Below are 21,780 nucleotides of genomic sequence, written 5' to 3' on the forward strand. Positions count from 1 at the left end.
AGTGAACTCTTTAGTGCCCAGCATTCCCACACCCCTCTAGTTCTACCTTGGCTGAGCTGCCATCCCCCAGGACTTGTGCAGGGACCTGTGCAATCTTCTGTCTGCCTCTGATGCCCACCGACAAGCCCGGACACAGAGCTGGCACATCCAGGACACCAGGCCATTTGGTATGTGATCAGAAGCCACGGAAACACCCAATCGTGTTTAAATACCACGTACCCCAACAAATGGAGACTAGGAAGACAGGATGCCTCTCCAAACAGCACAGATACCAAACCCCAGCACACATACCTGCTTGTTAGGAAATGTGGCACCTTGAGGGTTCAGACGAGTCAGGTAAGGGGGGTACAGTTCCTGTCCAAAACAACGAAAGCTGAACTACACCAAGGATCCACTTCAGAGAGGTATCTGGTATGGCAGGGAGATCAAGAAAGCTCTCTGGGAAACAAGAAAGTGAGTGGCCCAGGGTACAACAGAATTGGGTGGCCTGAGCCCCAAGCCGTAAGGGCCATGGCTGACAAGCTAATTTACTACCTGGATCCTAGTCTCTCTCCTACCAAAATCCAGACACGAATACAAACAGAACTCAGGAAAAAGACCAAGAGAAGACCGGGCTTCAGACAAGAAGTAGCCGTGGAGGTGATCCATTTTCCAGAAGATATGGAACCAACCAGAAACAAATGCAGAGGAAGACCTGACTAACCTGAAGTACTCCTGCTGTGTGCTGGATGACAGGGCCAGAGCTCCTACACGATCTACCACACCACCAGTTTCTCTTTAAGTTCACGGAGCCAACCAGAACGTGGGATACCTATATCCTCACTCACAGAGACATGCCACAAGGCATATACCTTACAATAGCACCCAAGGTTCCAAAAGGGAGTTACCCTATGCTTCACAGACCATTTAATGACGCCAGGAATCTGCTGCACACAGGAGGGTCCAAGAAAGAAAGGAAAGACAAGACACAGACACAAGTCAGGCCTGCTAACACACAAAGGCTGAGGCAAGAGATCACCAGTGTGTTCAGACCGTCCGACTTCAGCCACAGAACAAAACTAATTTAGGGCTTGTTTTGTTTTAAGGGGCTGGAAGAGCACACACTGCTCTGGCGAGAATCCGAGTCTGGTTCCCAGCACTCCTCACGTCAGGGAGCTCACAACTGCCTACCTCCATCTCCGGGAATCTGGAGCCTCGGGCTTTCCAGGGCGTCAGCACTCATACGTGCTATCACAGAGACACGTAACTTAAATAAATAAACGAATGAAAGAACAAATAAACAAGTAAACGGAAAGACGCAAAGAGAACCCACGTTCGGCCTGTGAACGTTTCTGAGTTAAATAGTTTCTGCTTTGAAAGTTTGGTGCTCAGGAAAGTCAATTCTCTCCAATGATCACGTTTATTGTGCATAGGTCTCTGACCTGAGCAGACGGTTGGGCCATTTCTAGTCTATGCTACAAGATTACAGAAAACTAGAGGGCAAAAGCAAAGAGTGAAAGCATTAGGAACAGAGCCGACAAGGAGCCGCAGCCAGACGTGTGTGTGTGTGTGTGTGTGTGTGTGTGTGTGTGTGTGTGTGTGTGAGAGAGAGAGAGAGAGAGAGACAGACAGACAGACAGACAGACAGAGGGACAGAGACAGACTCCGGTTGATAGGCGCCTCTGAGAATACAGAGCCTGAGACAAAAACAAAACAAGCAGTTGTAATCACCGAGGAACCACAGCTGCCCACTCTGCTGTGGGATTTACTGAGGACTCATTTCTCTAGATGCCCTACCTAGAGCAGGCAGAGCTCTGTCCAGGCCCTGCCCCTCATCCACGGTGCCAAAGGGTCCAGCAGCCTTCATGTGCAGACGTGGCCAGCCCTCTCTACTAACTGTCCAGACCCCACAGCCTAAACCATCTGGGGTCTGCATGTCTCAGAAGGCCTAAGCTGTGTTCATCCTCACACCTGCTCCTTCCTGGTCCCCAGCATATCAAACGTGAGCTAAGATAAAGACAGCCACTAAGGCCAGAGGAACAGGGATCCAACGGTGTAGCAGGAGATAGAGAAGGAAGTTGTCGCAGAATCACCATCACCCAGCTCAGGTACAGGCAGAATGTGCATGATCAAAAGGGTCAAGCATCTGGAGGCAGCACTCTCACCTTTGAGTCGTAGGCTGACTGCTTAATGACCTCCGGCGCCATCCAGAAAGGAGTACCCACGAAGGTGTTCCTTTTGATCTGGGTATCCGTCAGCTGGCCAGCCACTCCAAAGTCTGCCAGCTTCACCTCTCCATGTTCAGAGAGCAGAACATTGGCCGCTGAAAGACAAGAAAGGCAGGAGGCCTTATGCACTGCTGCTCCCAAGGTCATCCTGGAGGCTGAAGCTTGCTCTCCCCCACAGGGCATGAGGACCCCTAAGAGCAAGCTGCCCTGGGGTTTGAAAACAGCCCAGCTTGACCCCAGATAGGCAAGAGTAGGCAGGAGTATAGTGGGCTCTGCCACTTCATGTGTTTCAAAGAAATGAAAACAAGCACTGCCCTCGCCACCCAGCAGTGGTGGCACACGGCTTTAACTGCAGCACTTGGGAGGCAGAGGCAGGCGGATCTCTAAGTCTGAGGCCAGCCTGGTCTACATAGTGAGTTCCAGGATGGCCAGAGCTACACAGAGAAACCCTGTCTCCAAACAACAAAAAAATATAAATAAACAAACAAACAAAAAAAGGGTAATAACCCTTACCTTTAATATCTCTGTGAATTTTCTTCTCCGAGTGTAGATAATCAAGTCCTTTCAGAATTTCTCGTAATATGGTTGCAATCTGAATTTCATCTAAAGGGCCAGGCTCTAACTAACAAGAGGAAGAAAAAAAAAGATCATTAGCCACTTGGGAACTACCTTAACACAGAGTTTAAGAAACAAAACTCTATGCTAAATAGATAGGGTAGTTAAAATTGAAAGATATCTTTACATAAAGCAGTATTTTTGCCTAAACAACTTAAATCTAAAAGGGCCAGGCATCAAGATGCATCGTAGCATTTGGGGAAGCAGAAACAGCCAGATCTCTTCTGTGAGTTCAAGGTCAGCTGGGTCTACATAGTGAAATCCTGTCTCAAAAAAAACTGAAAAATTTTAAAAATTCAATCTATTAAGGACAGAGAGAAAAAGACTATAGAAAATACGTTTGCTGGCCTGGTGCGGATGGATGGATGGACAGACAGATGGACGGACAGACTACTTTTCCCTGTGTCCACGGGACTGTATTTTGAAAGCCCCCAAAGCACACACTTGCAGCCCTGCAAGCCACCCCTGGGGATTGGTCCATGTCACCAAAGCACAAAAGCAGTTGTGAGAATCGTGTGAGCTGTTCCTTCCTCAAGCTGCCCTCACCAGGACCGTCTAGATCTATATTTCTGGGCCCAGTTCCCCAGTGAGGGATCAGGCTGGGAAAGCTACTCAATTCCTAGGACTTCAGAACGTGTTATACAGCACACACATGGAACACTTGCTAGCCCTGACTGAGGGAGTGACTGCTTTTATTCTGAGAAACTCAAAGAAGCTGCTTCTCTTGACTTCCCGACTCCAATTCTCATAAGAGGCTGCAAGAACACGCACGTGACACTCTGTGGTCTGTCCTGCCCCCCACCCCCATTTAAAGGAAAGCACCCATGGTGCACACACCCATTCTCACTTGTGCAGAGCTCTTCACTGAACTCCTAGCAGTGAGACAAGTCAGCAGTCTGGTGGGCCTAAAAGCAGCTCTTACAGAGCAAGTGCAGTAAGTCAGTAAGGTGAGCTAAGACACTGTGAAGAGACAATGACTGCCTTTTTAACCCAAGCTCACACACCTTAGTCAAAGGAAAGACACAGCCCTGTTCTTAAAAAGAGAACTGGGGCTGGTGAGATGGCTCAGCGGGTAAGAGCACTGACTGCTCTTCCAAAGGTCCCGAGTTCAAATCCCAGCAACCACATGGTGGCTCACAACCACCTGTAATGAGATCTGGTGTGTCTGAAATCAGCTACAGTGTACTTACATATAATAATAAATAAATCTTTAAAAAAAAAAAAAGAGAACTGTGTTGCCAGGTGTGCTGGCTCGTGTCTGAAGTCCTACCCAGCACTTAAAAGGCAGCCATAATAGTAGCATTGCCTCAAGTTCCAAGCCAGTCAGGGCTACATCCAGAGACCGCCTCCAAAAACACAGAGCTCGAGAGACAGCTCAGCAGTTAAGACCATGCAGTGCTCTTGGGGAGGAGCCAGGATTTAATTCCTAACACTCACATGACGGTTTACAACCATCCAAAACTCCAGGTCCAGGGGATCTAAAGCCACTCTCTGACTTCCACAGGCGTGTACATGGTACCCATACATACATGCAAAGCATTAGTCATACATAGAAAATAAATCATAAAAAAAAAAACCAACTAATGCATCCTACTCCCAAGGAAATGAAAGCTGGTGTCACTGCAAGTCTCATGGTTTTGTGATAGTGTGTAACATCCCAAAAGGTGTGTGGGGTGCAGAGCGGCAACTGAGGCCTTTGCTCACTCTGGTGGCTGTTCTTGTTATCAACTTGACTACATCTGGAATTAACTAAAACCCAAAAATGGTTGGGTATACTCAAGGGATTTTTGATTAACTGAATTATTTGATGTGGGAAGATTCACCTTAATCCAGGTCTTCCAGGATGGAAGTCCATCTTCTAATCTGAGCCACGCCTTCTACAGGCAGACTACATATGACTGGGAAAAAAAAGGAAGCTTGCTTGCTTCCTTTCTCTGCTTGCCCTAGTTCCTTCATAATCAGATCTCAAGGCTGGCCGGCCCTCAAGTTCCCTGGCAGCAGACTGCCTGATCTTCTAATCAGCTAAAACCTCTTCCTCTCACGACTCCTCCTCGATGTTCTTCATCCAGCCCTCCCTTCCCCTCCCACCCTCCTTCCCTGTGCATCCTCAAATGCAGCTCCACACAGACTCTGCTCCATGACGGCATGGCGCTCTGCCCTGTGCACTGACTCGACCCCACAGAAGCTAACAAGCCCTGAGCTGCAGTGCTCAAGCAAGCTCTCTTAAGTCATGGCGCCCTGGAGGCAGCAGTCTGGTCAGAGATGACAGACAGCAGATTTCAGAGTACATGCCAGAGAACAAGAGTGAGCAAAGAGTCCTACAAATATTTTAGTTTATTATTTAAATTTTAAGTAAAAAGAAAAAAAATAGATCAACAGTTTGAGCACATTCAAAAATCAAATATACACCTTTTCTATACTCATTGCTCATCAGCTGTCCTGTCAATCTGTCCTTCATGCTGGATGGAGAACATGGTGGGGGTAGTTTTCTCTTTCTTTAGCAAAGCTGGTCACAGCAGCATCAGGACAGTTACCTCTTCCCTTACAGGCCCTCAGAGAGCTCCTGCAGGCACAGGCTAACTCCACATCAATTAGAGAGACAATAAATAAAGCCAGTTTGAACTTCTCAAAGAAATGGCCCCCAACTTCATGCAGCATTCGCTAAAATGCATAAAGAGGTCTATCAATAGTTCTGATTTTTTTGTCAATATTCAGAACATAATTGCCATATTCCATTACTGTGGTATTTTTTCTTTTTCCTCTTTGAGGGTTTGGGGGCAAAAAAAAAAAAAAAAAAAGACAGAAAAGCGATAAAGATGGAAAGGAGAATCAAGTGGGGGCAGAAGAGCAGCACCAGAGGCCTCAGGACGGAGAAGGCCAGGTCCGTAAATCCAGCCCACTTATCCAGGAGCACCATGCCCTTTCTACACCCATTCACAAAGGACAGGCAGATCCCAAAAGGAAAATGCCATTTCTTCTCTTTGAAAATGTTTATTAGAGCCGGGCGTGGTGACGCACTCCTTTAATCCCAGCACTTGGGAGGCAGAGGTAGGTGGATTTCTGAGTTCGAGGCCAGCCTGGTCTACAAAGTGAGTTCCAGGACAGCCAGTACTACACAGAGAAACCCTGTCTTGAAAAAAAATGAAAACCAAAAACCGAAAGAAAGAAAGAAAGAAAGAAAGAAAGAAAGAAAGAAAGAAAGAAAGAAAGAAAAGAAAGAAAGATGTTTATTAGTATGGTGGGGTCCAGGAACTCTCAAACCACATGCAAAGAAAGCGGCTGCCCCTTTCTGCGTTTCCTCCAACTGTGATTTATAAAACCGCACAGACACCAACTCAAGTAAATTTGATTACTGTAGTCCTGTGAGTGAACATACTTAAGCACTTAGAGATAGAACAGCTGCTCTGAAGGGCTGTCTGTCAGACAGAGAGTTCCAGCAAACAACTCAGTATGTGCTACAACTTAAATTCACGGTGGACAATAGCCAATATAACTGCATAAAAGAAAGCAATGTTCTACATTCCTGTATTGCCCCCAACAGTGAGAAAGTGAAGCGGTTTTTTGTTGCTGTTGTTGGGGGGGGGGTTGTTTTTGGGGTTTTTTTTTGTTTGTTTGTGTGTGTGTACAGTGTGGATATATATAGAAAGGACCATGAAATACATTCAGTTGATTTTTTCCCACTTAATATTACAGCTTAGCTTTATACCATATTAACTTGTTTTTGAAATTTTCACTTTGAACAGTATTTTAAAGAATCTTTATGGTTTGCAACAATGCGCAATTTCCTCAATTAATATATTAGCTTTCTGGAGAGACATGTTTTAGAAGTTTATCCTCTAAGGAAACTACAAGGTGCTGTTGTTATAAGAAAGGAGCTGTTCTCAAAGGGGGTGGAGGGAATCTCCTTCCTTAGAAAATTTCTGTGAGCCCTGCAGCTCTTATCCTTCCTCATCTTACCATGAAAGACTAATCTTTAATAGCTAAAATGAAGCATTCAGACTATCTGGGGATCATTATTCACAAACCTACCCAGTACAGGCGTCAGGAGTACAATTTCATTAACGTTGGTGCATGTAGGTATTGTATGTGCATGCCGGCGTGTGTTTTGTGAGTGCATGACTGAGTACGTTTGGAGTCCAGCAATCAACATCAGGGACCATCCTCAAGCCCTTTCTCTGCCATAACTTTGGATACTAGGTGTCTCGCTGATTTGGCCAGATTGGCTGACCAGTGAGCCCACACTCTTCCTGGCTGTGCCTTGCTGCCCTGGGATGCAGACAGGAATCTGGGGTGCTAGGGTGTCAGAGCCTTGAACTTAGGTCCTCACACTTGCATAACAAGCACTTTACCAATGACCCAATCCCCTCAGGCCCCAGACACATTGTTTTTAATACATGGACACAATGGACACAGAAGACAAGAACTGGGCAACAGTATTTCTAAGGCATGGACACAGAAGAGAAGTGCAGCAACAGTGTTTCTAAGGCATGGACACAGTGTAAACAGTGTTTCAGGATGACAGAAGCCGCATTTCTGAGTCCCCCACAAAGCCAGATGTGACACAGCAGACTTATCTCCCTAACTTCCACTTCCCAGTCTGTGGGCTGATCAGCCTAGAGGGCAAGTCCGAGAGGAGCCAACACTAAGCCAGGCTAGCTCTGTTCTGATGCACCACAGACACCGGCAAGATCACAGGAGGCCATGTGTGCAATAGCCTGCCTGATGACCACTTTTCCAACACCTAAAGCCATGCCTTAATAATCATACAGTGTCTGATTCTGGGAGGAAAATGCCGTGAGGTTATGGAGAAAGCGGTTACAGTCCCAACTGTAAAACGGCAATGACGGGGCCAGAGAGATGGTTCAGCAATGAAGAGTGCTTGCTGCTCGGCGAGAAGACGCAGGTTCTCTCCCCAGAAGCCACATAGAGGCTCACAACGGCCTGTGACTCCAGTCCAAGGGGTCCAAAGCCCTCCTCTGAACTCGGCAGGCACCTGGCATTGAAGTGGTGTACAGACCTTCATGCAGGTACACTCATACATATACAATAAAAATAAAGGGGAAAACCATGGTGGCTATTACAGAAATAACAGCTACTCTACCAAAGTTGGTAAATTTGGTCTGAAAAATGCACTAGCCAAGCAGATAAAATAATTAATTCCAGGTAGAAGCCCTCATTGCTGCTACAGATTAGATTACTGGTTTATAGTGAAATGACCCGCTCTCCCAGCGGCCTCACAAGCAGGCCTGCAACTTTAAGTTCTGTATAAGACACAGAAACAGGTTAGGGATAGTTTGAGAGAGAGTTCCTGTTCAGACCAGGAGGGAGAGCATGGCCACAGTGGCAGCACTCACCAGATCCAGGGCAGAGCCTCCACCAAGGTACTCCATGATTATCCACAGCTTCGTATCCTGCAGAAGCAACAAGAGAGAGTTAGTTTTAAAGCAAAACTAGAAAAACTATTTGTTAGGTGGAAAGAATATCTTGTTATTATTTTAGACCCACACATATTATAAACATCAACCAACGCACAGTGTGTAAATAACAACTGCACAAAACCACTACACACACAAAACCCTCCTACGGTATCTCCAGGGCAGGACTGGAATGGAGCCCTGTTAGAGAACAGGACTGAGGGCATTTCCATCTTGAAACCACTTCACAGTGTATCCCTCATACACAGCCCAGCTTGAAAACCTGGAACCAAGTCAAGATTTGCAAAGAGCACACAGACAAGAACAGAACACTTCCCACCCATCATCATCATCATCATCATCATCATCATCACAACAACATCCTCCACCACCACCACCACCACCACCACCTCCCTCCTCTCCTCCTCCAACCCTGACAGCTCAGAACAGCCTAGCTTCCCCCAGAACCTAAGGCAACATCCACAGTTCCTGACACCCACATAAGTCACCAAATGCTCTCTCCAGCCCCCTTTACCAGTGTGTCACTGTGTCCTCTTCCAGGGCCTCTCTCAAAGATACTCTGTCCTCACACCTCCCGGAGTTCTCTACAAGGGACATGCAAATCCTGGGGTTTGTATGCCAGGTGGGTTCTAAAATCAATGCCCCAAGGGTCCAAACAGTCCTCATTGCTTATGTCATTAAGACAGCTTTTGTACTCGCTGGAGTTGGGCTGGGGATAGACACACAAAAGTTCCCTTCCTGGGTTTTTGTCCCTCTGGGAGAACATTGCACCCTGAATCTCAGAACACAACCTACCCACCATGTGGTTCCCACCACAAGGATTGAGCCTTTGTTGCTCAAAGTGGGAAAATTCACCTACATTCCCTCTCCTTGACTTGAACCAACTACCATGTATTTGTCTGGCATTCATTTTGGATCCAGTGACAGCAGTCCTCACTACCAACAGAGAGGAAGCATGTCGGCCATGTGCTAACGTCAGGGAGGTACTAATGCACAAGCAACATCAGCAGTTGGTCCTTTTGGGATTGACAGTTAATTCCACCATCTGAGGTTAAACCTAAGCAGTCCCAGTGAAGTCTTTTAATACTCTAGGAATACTTTCTCAAGCCTAGCTTTTTAAGGGGCAAGCCTATTAACATATGAAGGTCAAGAGTCCAGGCTGGGGAGAGGCACAGAGCTTTGGCAAGTATCTGGATCTGCTCAAACATGGTGTTTACTCACTGTCATGGCTACTGGAGAAGGGCTGGCTTAGACTTCCACAAGTTTCAGGAGAAGGGAGGGTAAGAACAAAGGTATAATGGCATACGTGTGTGGAGATGCCACACAAAAGCCATAGGTCTGTGTGCTAACCTAGAGGAGGAAATGCCATACTTAAACCTATCGGTCTGTGCTAACCTAGAGAAGGAGGGGAAGGAGGACAAGGAGAGAGAAGGAGGCAGCGGTATCTTGGGCACAGGAGCTTTTGTGTGAGCCCAGCATTTGGGAGCAGGAGGCAGTGAGTTCAAGGCTAGTCTTGGCTACATAGTAAATTCCAGGCTAGTACGGTGACAGTTCCCTTAGATTGGCTACTGGTGAAGGCCAATGTGACTCCTTCTAGGTACCCTAGAGTTGATAGCTAGAAACAAACTGTCTTGCAAGGAAAGCCACTTTCTGGGTGATACAGGAACGACTCTAAACTGTTTCCCTAAATGGCACTGGGACTAACTTATTTTTGTACTCCCTCATGACCTCTGTTCTGGCTTGTCTAACTGAGTTCCCATCTCTTGTATTTCCCAGGCTTTAGGTCTGTTAACAGCAAAGAAAGCTCCAGGCAGCCTTGTCTCCACCCCGTCCCCTGTGCAATGCCCCTCAGAAGCAACCTTTCTGCTCAGGTTACCTCACAGCTTCCTGAACAGCAAACCCCAGGTGACCACACCCTCAGGCCTCTCCAGAGCTCTGCCTCCCAGAGCTCACTGAAGCAAACACCTCCTGATGCGCAGGAGGCACTGACCCAGGTTTCTGTCATCCCAACACCACCAGGGTCCTGTACTGACTGGCAAAGCTCTACAGCTAAATGGCCAAAGATTCAAACTCCTTCCTGGGAGGGAAGGTAATGTAGAAAGACCAGACCAGCCCACTTCAGTCCAACTTTCTCCTGGAACAGGGGAGCAGGGGGCCTGCCCAAACTCAGTGGCACCAGAGCAGAGGGTGTCTGGAACACTGCAGTTAGTATTTCCTAACGACTGACCTTGGTGCAGTCCTGTGTCTAAGGCTCCAACATATTCCCTGCCTCACTCACAACGGCCTCAACAACAGAGGTGTGAGAACTATATCAGAGTGTAACCCTGGGTTGAACTGCCTTGGCAACCAGAGGGTGAGTAAGCATAGTGGCCACTCTGTCACCCTGGGAAGCTGGACCAAGCTCTCTCCACAGCCTTCACCTCAATCCCCAAAAGTCCACAGCTGTCAGGCACTAAGGAAGGGAACGGCTAACATGGAGGAAGAGTGCGAGAAGAGCCAGGGTGGGTGGGCACCTGAGGAGCACCCTAGATTAGCAAAGCCATGTCCAGAACTCTCCCTTCTGCAGACACTCCCCAGCTGTCCCTTACCCACACCTACTAACTGCACTATGTGAGTGATCTGCCTTCCAGGCTTCCTTCTCAGCCCACAAAGCGCACCTGCCTCCATTGGCTCCTCCCACTCTCCACTGGCTCCTCCCATTCTCTTCTCCACTGCGACCCTCCTCTGCTGGGCAAGAATAACCCCCAAACTATAGCCCCAACTGCTGCCTCCTCTTTCCTACTCAGAGATGGGGACTCATAAGCCTGGCTCGCCTCCCCGTTTTGACGAGGACAGAGTTGCTGCGGACATTAGGCTACAGCAGAGACACTATTGGAACCTACCAGGCTCCTCGGAGGACAGTTCTAAACCCACAGTCACAATGTGATCTTGGTTAAATTCTGTGGGCCTCAACATAAAGAGAGAGATATGTGGGAGGGAGATTAGAGGGAAGGGTTTGTACGGCAACTTGAAAGCACTTTATACATGTTTGAACTTGCCAGTAAAATAATACAATAAATGTATATTTTTAAAGAACAGGAACACGTGAGAGTCCTATCTTAGAACCTGCTGGTGTGCACAGAATGACTGCACAGCCTTGAAGTCAGTGCCCGAAGGCTCAACACACACATATTCACAACACCAACACTGGCGGAGGCACCTCAAGTTAGCCACCCTATCAGTTCCATTAATGACAAAAACCCATCAAAAGGACTGGTCTACCCCTGTCCACCAGTGTCTCTGGGTTCCAAGAGCCAAGCTGATGTTACACAATCCAAGGACGCTCAAGTTCCTCGGGTAACCCCCACACAACTGCCCACACACATTCCTTTATCATCTCTAGGTTAAACAGCCCCTCGTGACAACAGTGATGTAAGTGCTAAGGGAAGAATGAATGACTGGGAGAAGTCTGCACACAACAGCCACCCCAAGAACACTTACATCAGAAAGCCAACTGAGCCCCACTCACCAGGCCAAGGGTGACCACTGCAAACTAAAACTGAGGCTGAAAGACTGTCTAAGCCTCCAGGAGACATTCGGCACGTCACTTAAATCCTCTGAGCTTCAACCTGGTGTGGTAGTGCACCTCGGTAATCACAGCGTGGGGTGGGAGGGCAGGGGCAGGCACTGAGACAGGAAGACTATGAACTCAAGGCCAGTCTGTGCTATAGAATCAGTCCTGGACAGGAGGTGAATCTAGGCCACTATGTTCTAGTTCATGTGTGTTCTCATTTACTGTTATGTCTCATTACAGTAATAATCGTGTGCCCCAACCCCCCCCCCACCCTGTCCTCTGAGGTCCTAATAGGTGATTAGAAACTATTTTTTGCTGAAAAGCACTGACCCCCTCACTTGGGCACACAAGACAAAAGCAGGCTGATGAAGTCTTGGCATTTCTACTTTGATTTTGTGTTTGTCTGTAAGAGCCCTGGAAAGAGAGAAGACATTTTATAGAGAGACACTTCGTGTTATCATTCTTTAGATCCCCCCCCCCCCAGATACTGAGATGGGAAGGGGTGTGCTGCTCAAGAGGAGGGACCTGTCTGCCAGGAAGACAATTCACAAAAGACAGACTGCCACTAAGACAGTGACAGGGTCCATGGTGGGATAGTGACAGAGACCAAGCCTGACAGGGACTACTTAATTCTGTTTTCAATCTAAGCATTTTCAATGCCCAGGCTCAAGGGCAGAGACATGAGATGCTGGGGTTGGAGAGACTCAATAAAATCTTACCTTTCTCTGCTTTCCACTATTTGTGTCCTTGGTTGGTGCAAAGAGAATAGGTTACCAAACCCAGGCTCCTGGGACTGACAGAACCAGGTTTTGACCCCCCCAAAAAAACCAGGAACCCCTGGCCTGCTTTACTCTGTCAGGTTCCTGCTTGATTCGGTGTACACGTGGAAGTCACTCATCCCAAAGCCAGTGATACCTGTCCTATCCCGTCCTCCTTTCAGGCCATCACAGAGAGCTGCCCTAAGCCTGCCATCACAGAATGACTGAGTAACTGTATTGGGGAGGCTGCGCTCTAGAACAAGGACCGTCCTTCCTCAGGCCTGAGCTGGTCCCCTCAAAGATGGCTACACAACAACTTCATGGCTGTATTTGGAGACAATAAGGGAGGGGCGGGGAGAGGGGGAGTAAGTAAAACTCAGAGTCTAGGGCAGCCATACTTCAATCTGCATTGTGTTATTATTAGAAACACCAACACAAGCAGATCTCATAAGGACACAGGAGAAGCAAAAGAGAGGCCCCTGAACAAACAAGCCTGCCAAGGCATGGCTGCAGGCTCCAACCCCCTGAACTAAGGTTGATACACCCTTCTTGGGCCACCTATTCTACGCTGCATGCTGAGTACTCATTACTGGGAAAGGCTTGAGATCAGCAGATATGTTTGGGGTTTGTTTCCTTTTCTGTTCCACTCTGAAGTGAAGTAAGAGACCTTACAAAAGAGACCGAGATCTGAACCCAATCTGAGCACATCTCGATCCACACAACCTAGTGTGAATGTCCCAGTAGCTTGGGTGAGCCTGTACCTTAACTGACACCTATCAAACATCTACAAGTCAAGCTGCTGAGTCGCTGCTTTGTGCTGCCACTCTGTGGGTTTCACACTTTGAAGCACCTCCTCAGGCTTCCAACTTCGGCAATGAGCTCCGCCCACCATGTACTTGGATGCGGCATCTAAGGTAGGCATTAGTCGCTGCTTACATCCTACGCAATGTACAGTTGAACGTCACACAGCAAAGAGTCATGTACCCTGACCAGAACAGCTCTGGGAGTGCACCTGAGTAGGGCAAGGAAGGAATAAAGAAAATAAACCAGATACATGGGCAGGGAAAAGCTGGGGCCAGGACTGAGCTCTGATAAAGAAGCTGCAGCACCCGGAGCTCAGCCTGTATATTATATACAGTGTTACAGGGAGGTGAGATTACTGCATACAGCGGAACATGAGGAAGGGTTATTACATGCTGCTAAACAAGGATGCGGGCTTAGTTAATCTCAGTAGGGGCAGTCTCTGTAGGGGAGCAGTCTTCAGGCCCTAAACATCTGGCGGGAGAAAATTATGGTGGTGTTGTCTGAACATACTATCAACATTTGAACATGGGGGGAGGGGCAGGAGATGGCCCCGCTTTGCCATTCCCATGAGATTGGGACTATGGGGTCCCTGACATGGCCATGCCCAGATCAACAACACACAGTTACTTAGGGCTTCACCCACTTCCCACAGTCACTCATATCATTACATCTTTCTGCAACTGCCTCACTTATATGCTTCACTCATCTTTTCTGTGGAGGTCCCATCTTTTTTCTTTTCCTTGTAGTACTGTGGATTGAACCTAGAACCTCATATGCCACACAACTGCTCTACCACTGAGCTACATCCCCAGTCTTTTCTCTTGTATGTATTAGGGAGATCAGCCATAAAACAGAATGTTCTCATTTCTCTTTGTTTTGGTAGTGTTTGCCTTAAGACGTGAATTTAGCACAGGCACAAAGCAGACTTGCTATCACAAGCAAATGTGCTTGGGACTATTCCTAAGAATGGGAACATGGTGACTGAGAATGAGGTCCCACACTGATCCTGTGACCAGGGGTGCAGAGAAGGAAAAGTTCAGGCATTGAGAACATTTGCTCTGCAATCTTTAGGATCAGACTGAGCCAAGCAGCTGTGTAACAAGCTAGACACAATGTAGCCTTAGACTTCAGTTCAGAAGAAAACGGAGACAGAAGAATAGCTGGGACTTGTTGGCTCCCAGCCCCAGATTCGGGAGGGACCCAGCTTCTAACTAACAGCTGAAGAGCTGTGAAGGAAGACATCCCCGGTGCACCTCTGGCTGCCCTGCACCGGCAGAGATGCATGGACCCAGAAACCCCTATGGATGGGCGAGTTCATAAATCTGAAATCCATCCCAGATCAGGATAATGAGCTGGGGCAGATTCCTCACAGTGAATGATGCAAGGGCTTTATAGTAGGAGTCATCGGATAAAGGATCCACTTTATATTTGCACTGTACCCTGAAAGACTCTCAGTTCATTAATATCAAAATTGTAAGATCAAGGCATGTGACCTAGGGTCTGGGCTCAACTTGGGGCTGCAGGTTTTTTGTTTTTTTTTTTAAAGATTTATTTATTATTATATCTAAATACACTGTAGCTGTCTTCAGATGCACCAGAAGAGGGCGTCAGATCTCATTACGGATGGTTGTGAGCCACCATGTGGTTGCTGGGGTTTGAACTCAGGACCTTCGGAAGAGCAGTCGGGTGCTCTTACCCACTGAGCCATCTCACCAGCCCCCGGGGCTGCAGGTTTTAAGACATGGATTTTGTGAAGAAATAAAAGGAATGAAAGATGTCCTTTTGCTCGGATGATGACCATGGACATGAGTCCTGTAGCCTGGCTTGAAGACGACCTCTGCCCTTCCTTAGATGTCACCACCACCCACTTGGCAAGTTCACACCTCCCTTTCTTCCTGTGTGCTCCAAATTCCACAGCATCCACCCTGGCGAGGTGCCAATGGAGATGAGGTGAGACAGACCCTGGCACGTGAGTAGTGCCTGCAAATTTCTATTTCTGCATTAGTTCAAGTGTCCCTCTACATCCTGGGCTCATGGGAGGGAAGGCTGTAGACCCTGGCAGAGACCCAGCTCCCCTCCTCCTGCTCCTTCTGCAGTGTACTCAAAGGCTTCCTCTTGCTCGATTTCCAGAGCTTCACCTGAACCAGCGGTTCTGAACTGGTGGGTCTCACTCAACCCTGGGGGGGGGGGGGTCGTCACATATCAGATATTTGCATAACAGTAGTAAAATTAGTTATGAAAAAGCAACTAAATGATTTTATGGTTGGGGGTCCCCTCAACATGAGGAGCTGTATTAAAGGGTCGCAGCATCGGGAAAGCTGGTCGTCACACAGCCTTAAACTGTGCCACACGGCATAAACATGGTGGGTGTCGCAGAGCACTGTGGGATGGGGATGCAGGCTTGGCTTTGTGGAGCTTCTGGTAAACAAAAGGGTGAATGAACACCTACACAGCACACACATCAGAGGAAACTCAGGAAGGTCTGAGAGCTGAGACACTGTCAACTGCTGGACAGAAGTAGCATCTGTGTGGCCTGAGAGGGCTGTGACCTGTCACCCTGGTGAGAGAAGCACACTGCTGTGTTCAGGCGCTGGAACAAGACATTTACAGGGCCACCAGCAGATGGGAGTTTGTTTTTGTCCAAACTCTGCCAACTAACCTATAGTTGCTGATTTGTCCAACTAACCTATAGTTGCTGATGTGGCATAGTGGGTGAGTCAGGAGTGACTCAAAAGCTCCAGTGCCTGAGCTGATGCCCTCAGAAACACCAGAGCCCTGACCCACACCATGCATGCTCACCAGTACATGTGTCCCAAGAAGCCAGAAGTAGATGTCAGGTTCTCTGGAGCCAGGAGCTATGGAGAGCTGAGGGCTGTCCAAAGTGAGTGCTAGCAATCACACTAAGATTGTCTGGAACACTTAAAGCCATCTCCCTGTCTCTTGGGTTTAGAGTTGGGATTTTTGTCTGTTTGATTTTGGGTTTTTGAAACAAAGTTTCACATTACCTAGGAAGGTCTCAAACTGGCTATGTAGCTGGGGATAACCTTGAACTCCTGACCCTCCTGACCTCTGACTACTGGAATTACAGGCTAGCTCTGCCCCACTCAGCACTGCCCGGGTATTATTACAGCACTGAAAACCTACTGTGGTGCCTCTGAGAGGTCTTAAGAAGCTGCTCCTGGCAATCCACTCTGTGTTTCCCCAGCAGATGTCCTTAACCCACAAGCCTGAGCCTGGTGCTGCACTGCAGGGGCTCCGGAACCACAGCCCATTTACCTCCCAAGAACTAAGCCTTCACTTTCATTAACAAGCAGTCCGTTGCATAATATGATTAAGATTCTGACCTCCTACCACATACCATGTTTCAGGAACACAGCAGCTTTAGAATAGAAAGCTTCACTGTTCTATGCAGCCACAACAATGTTCAGACCCCAGGCTGAGGTTTAAATATGCAAGACATGTATGTGTTGGGACATACAGAGTCCACTGATACCTACTTTAAATTATAGGTAACATTGGGCTGAAAACAGCTGCATTTTTGTAGAATATTTAGCCTAATTGGGATTTTATTTCTACCCAACTTTGTAGATAAAAAACCCAAGAGAGGACTGCCACGTGTCTCCAGGGACCTTCTTCAATTACACTAGGACAGTGTGTTCAGGGGAGAAAGAAGAATGCTGGACCCAGCCTCAGAAACAGCACAAAGCAGAACTTTTATATCTCCTAGGCACTGAGCCTGCCCCATAACTGATTGTGAAATAAGCATCCTCTTGTGTGCTTTCAAAGCAAGATTTCCTTTGCTGGTGTTTAGTCCACCAGAGCCAAGCGAGGAGCTCTGCTTTGCTCCTGGTCACTGTGATGGTACCGTGGACTCAACCAGCCATTCTCATTTTCTCCAGGACAAGGGCAACTGCTAAAGTTTGAAATTTACTCCTGCAGAAGACAAACATGTGACTCTTACCCTAGCCGGCCGGCAGCTGCAGCTGTGCCTGGCAGTCGTGAATATAATAACTGGTGACATCCAAATGATAAAGAACACCATGGAGAGGGGCTGCCCTGACTGCAGCACATGAGAGGGCGGGGTCCCCTGGACTCCCACACAGCACCAATTTGAAGTAATACACAGAGGCACCAGCTCTGGAAGAAGGGTGAGCAGGAGCTGAGCAAACTCATTGCCTCCTCTCCAGGACACATAGCCAAGAGCAACAGAGAACTGCTCTGGGGCTCACCACAGGCATGGGAGGAGCCTTTTGTTCACTGTCAGAAGGTTAACTCCAGAGAGCAAGGAGGCCCCTGCACAAGAAGGAAGGTGCCCAGTATGGCTGGCCACTGGTCTCCATGTAACCATGACAACCCAGGGCCTATTAGACTAAAAGCATCCATTGCCTGAAGACCTCAGTCTCTGTGCTCACACCGCTGGCCAAGCTTAGCGATTCTCAAGAACACTGCCAAGCCAGACAGTCAGGATGCACACCTTTAATCCCAGCACTCAGAAAGCAGAGGCAGGCAGATCTCTGTGAATTCCAGCCTAGTTTACAAAGTGAGTTCCAGGTCAGCCAGGACTGTTAGAAAAACCCTGAGAAGAGAAGAGAAGAGAAGAGAAGAGAAGAGAAGAGAAGAGAAGAGAAGAGAAGTACCTAAAACAGAAATCCAACTTACCCTCATCTGTGAGCATCCCCACTGGAGAGCCCTACATCTGCCCAAGTTCATAAAAACCTGCCTATGCGACCTCCTCTCGGACTTCACGTATTTGCAGGATTTAAATGAAATATTAAACTCAAAGCCAGAGTTTACCAGACTCTTGAAGCCAGTAGGATAACAAACTATATAAACAATCAGCACGGAAGCAGGACAGGCATTTGGAAGTAACGCTAAAATAGTGTTCAAAATAAAATAACCAGCCAAATGTCTAAGAAAACATCCCAGGCCGTTCAGAGTTCCAAAGCAGTTGATGGATCCTACCATTTCCTGGTCCCCGTCACTCTCCCCGGTGTAACACATCTACAGCAAGCCTTGGTGAGCCTGGCATATCTAGAAGCACACAACAAACACAAATCTCAACCCTAGCACACTGCCCAGGGAGGCAGGCAGGCTCTTCCGTTCCTCCTGCAAGCCCATGTGGTACATTCACTTTCCATAGCAACCCTGTCTTTGCAGTTATACCACCTCCCAGCTCCCTTCTTAAGCACCCAGCTCCAAAGCTACCCACTTCCTTCTCGGCAGCCACTCCTAACCTGAAAGCCACGGTCCAGTCTCTGCCTTGATATATATACCCAACTTCCTCACTATGCACACCACAGCCTGACCTACTGCCAGCTTTAGAGTTCAGTTTATGATATCCCTCTGTATCACCTGAGAGCCATGAACAGAATCCATGACGGACGTTTCCTTCCCCACTAACACAATATAGAGAAACACCCCCCCCTGTCTGTTCCCTTATCTGCCTTCCATACCACAAAGGAGAAAAGGCTCTGGACCCCTTCCAGAGTGATATGGATCAGATATGACAGGGGAAGACCCCCTGGAGATCTTGAAAATTTCCAGAAAGTCAAACAAGACAGGTAAATTTATCTGCTGATTCCTCAACATGGGAACAGCCCAGTAACTGGCTTAGACATATAAAAGTGTCTCTAGCTAAAACTTCAGCTAAAATGAGACAATAAATCTTGTTGGTTATGGGATCCTTAAAATTCCTCATGCCCTCCTTCATATGGTACGAATGAAGATTTATCGCAATTGGTTATTAGTAAAAATAACCAATAAAAAGTTGTCTTTCACCTGCTCAAACAAAGAGCAGAATTTCATCCTTAACTGATCTTAAAGGTACTAAAATTTTACTGTGAGAATGTACAGCTTTAACAAGATTCATCCTCTGAGATGCTGCACTGACCTGCTCTTCTAGGCCCTGCTTCCTGACGCTGTCCACTGACTTGCTTCCAGAACAGCTTCAGGAACTGCTACTGACTCCAAATGATCTCGCCTCATCCAACCTCTCAGATGGATCCAATCAGAACTTCAATCAAGCCCTTAGCCTTCTAAGCATACAGAGACCGGATAACAGATGCTAAAGCTAGCTTTCTTAAATCTAACCAATTTTCTAGTTTCCCCACCCCTTTAAAGAATTTCTCATCGCCCATATTCAGCAGAAAGAAGCCATGGAGAGTTGTTAGCCCCACTCCTTGGATTTGGGTGTCTGTTTTTGGTTATTTTACAAATTATAGATAGGTTGTCATTTTAAGGGATAATTTTGGAAATGGTCATAATTTTGAACAGGAAGGAAATAGATGAGATGGTTTACTAAATTTATTCTTGAACAAAGCATTGTGCAGCCATAATCTTACATTGGTAGAAATCTTTGTAATTGATGTAAAATTGAAGTTATAACTTTTTACATTGGTACAGAATTTATATATTGGTATAGAATTAAGGTTTTCATTGGTATAAACCTGTATACCGATACAAAATTTGAGATTAATAGTGTTACTCTTAGATAGGCATTGTGTCTATGAAACTCATTTAAGAATACGACACTTTAGCCGGGCAGTGGTGGTACACGCCTTTAATCCCAGCACTTGGGAGGCAGAGGCAAGCGGATTTCTGAGGCCAGCCTGGTCTACAGCATGAACTCCAGGTCAGCCAGGGCTACACAGAGAAACCCTGTCTCAAAAAAACAAAACAAAAAGAATACAAGGCTTTGACCCAGTCCTTTTAATAGCTCCTACTACAAACTGTTTAAGATGATTAAGTTAAATAAGTTAAGGGCCATAGAGTAAACTCATGGTTAGGTTAATTCTGATTTAATTATAATAAAGTACTTTCAACTTACTCAAATAGAAATGGCTAAGAGTAACTAAGGTTTAACAGTTCAGATATACCAGATAAATGACAGATAGATAGAAAGTCCACAGAATCTGATATTTAATCATTTCATTATTATTAGAAATTTCAACTAGAGACGTGTCTGCTCCTGACAGGGTGCCCCTTCACAGTTCAAAAGAGTAGCCACGTGGCAGAAATTGCCTATATCATCTGCAGACAAAATACTGTCCAAAAAGAACAAACAGATGTGGGATAGTCTACTAATTATCTCTGCCAAGACAGGGTAAGCCAGTCCTTTATATTCCTACTTCATTGCTGGGTCTGCCAGATGGCTCTGGGCCGAAAGGCTAAGACAGACGCTCCAATGTTATAAACAATTAGGGGGCTGTCCAGGTAGTCGGCTGCCTCTACAACCAAGCTTCAGAAGCTTCCTAAATACTCAGGTAATAATTTGTTCTTGGATTTCTGATGTGTTAAAGACTAATTGCAGTCCCATAAACAAACATAAATCATTTAGCATTAAAAGATACGATATAGAATTAACAACATGATTTTCAGATAGTGTTATGGGCTAAAATCAAAACATAATTCAGGTATAGCATCGAAAACTCTTTAAGTTAGGAATGACGATAGAGTATCTAATAGACAAATATGATGGACTGGGGGTTAACTGTATATCATATCTATGATTTACATCATTCTTATGGTTGTACTCAATTTATGTCTGAGAGAAGAGGTTTTGTTTTGTTTTGTTTTGTTTAATTTGGACAGGAAAAGCGAGGTATTGGAGATCGATTCTAATGCTTTAATTAATTCAACTGGTAATCTGCATGTTCTAACACTAAAGGTCCTTGCACCCAATTGGTTTTTGAGCAATCATTAAAGATGCCAATATCCTTTGGTTGGGCAAGGGAGATCCTTAGACTTGCACAGGCTAGGAAGCAAAGAGGAACAGAAGATTCACCATGACCCAGGGAAGAAGAGTGGGACGCAGGAGCAGCAGGAGACAAAGCCAACCAGCCATGTGAGATTTTGGGTAAGTGGCCACTGGCCACTTCCTTGATTGGGCCTGGGGTAGCAGGGAATGGTTTAGGAGTGCCCAGCGTTTGAGGTAGCCAAGTCATTTTAAAAATAAGATAACATGTATGTCTTTCATTCATGGATCCAAAGATAGCTCTTGAATAGGTGCATGTGTGGGATCCGCACACACACACATAGATACAGGGGCCAAAGATCAACAATCCTGTGTCCTTCTCAATAGATTAATTTTTTATTAGATTTAAAAAAAAAACTTTTTATTATTTGATCATTCATTTTGTGTATGAGCACAAATACATGTGCATGCGTGTGCATTAGCACCCAATTGTGTGTGAAGGTCAGAGGACAGTAAGAGCTTGCACTATCAAGCTTAGTAGAGAGTGCTTTTGCTGCTGAACTGGTTGGCTGGCCTCCATCTTATTTTTGACACAGGATCTCTATCTGATCCTAGAAGCTCAAATTAGGTAGACTAACAGGCCAGCTCAGAGAGCCTCCTGTCTCACCTCACCCCAATACTACGGTTACAGGTGCACAGTGCTGAACACCCAGCT

General features: G+C 46.6%; 1 protein-coding gene across 2 annotated transcripts in view; it reads right to left on the bottom strand.

Moving 5' to 3' along the window:
* The window catches only part of Stk24 (serine/threonine kinase 24), a 94,467-nt gene that overhangs the window by 15,242 nt on the left and 57,445 nt on the right, over positions 1-21,780 (bottom strand). For both annotated transcript variants that reach the window (XM_021181792.2, XM_029468932.2), the window contains exons 3-5: positions 8,177-8,233; positions 2,721-2,829; positions 2,145-2,302 (exon numbers count right to left, since the gene is read on the bottom strand). In XM_021181792.2, the coding sequence (XP_021037451.1) occupies positions 2,145-2,302; positions 2,721-2,829; positions 8,177-8,233 (324 nt within the window). The remainder of the gene's footprint in view (positions 1-2,144; positions 2,303-2,720; positions 2,830-8,176; positions 8,234-21,780) is intronic.

This window comes from Mus caroli, unplaced genomic scaffold, assembly GCF_978045245.1.
Source record: "Mus caroli unplaced genomic scaffold, Mus_caroli_1 scaffold_12, whole genome shotgun sequence".
NCBI classification, from domain to species: domain Eukaryota; kingdom Metazoa; phylum Chordata; class Mammalia; order Rodentia; family Muridae; genus Mus; species Mus caroli.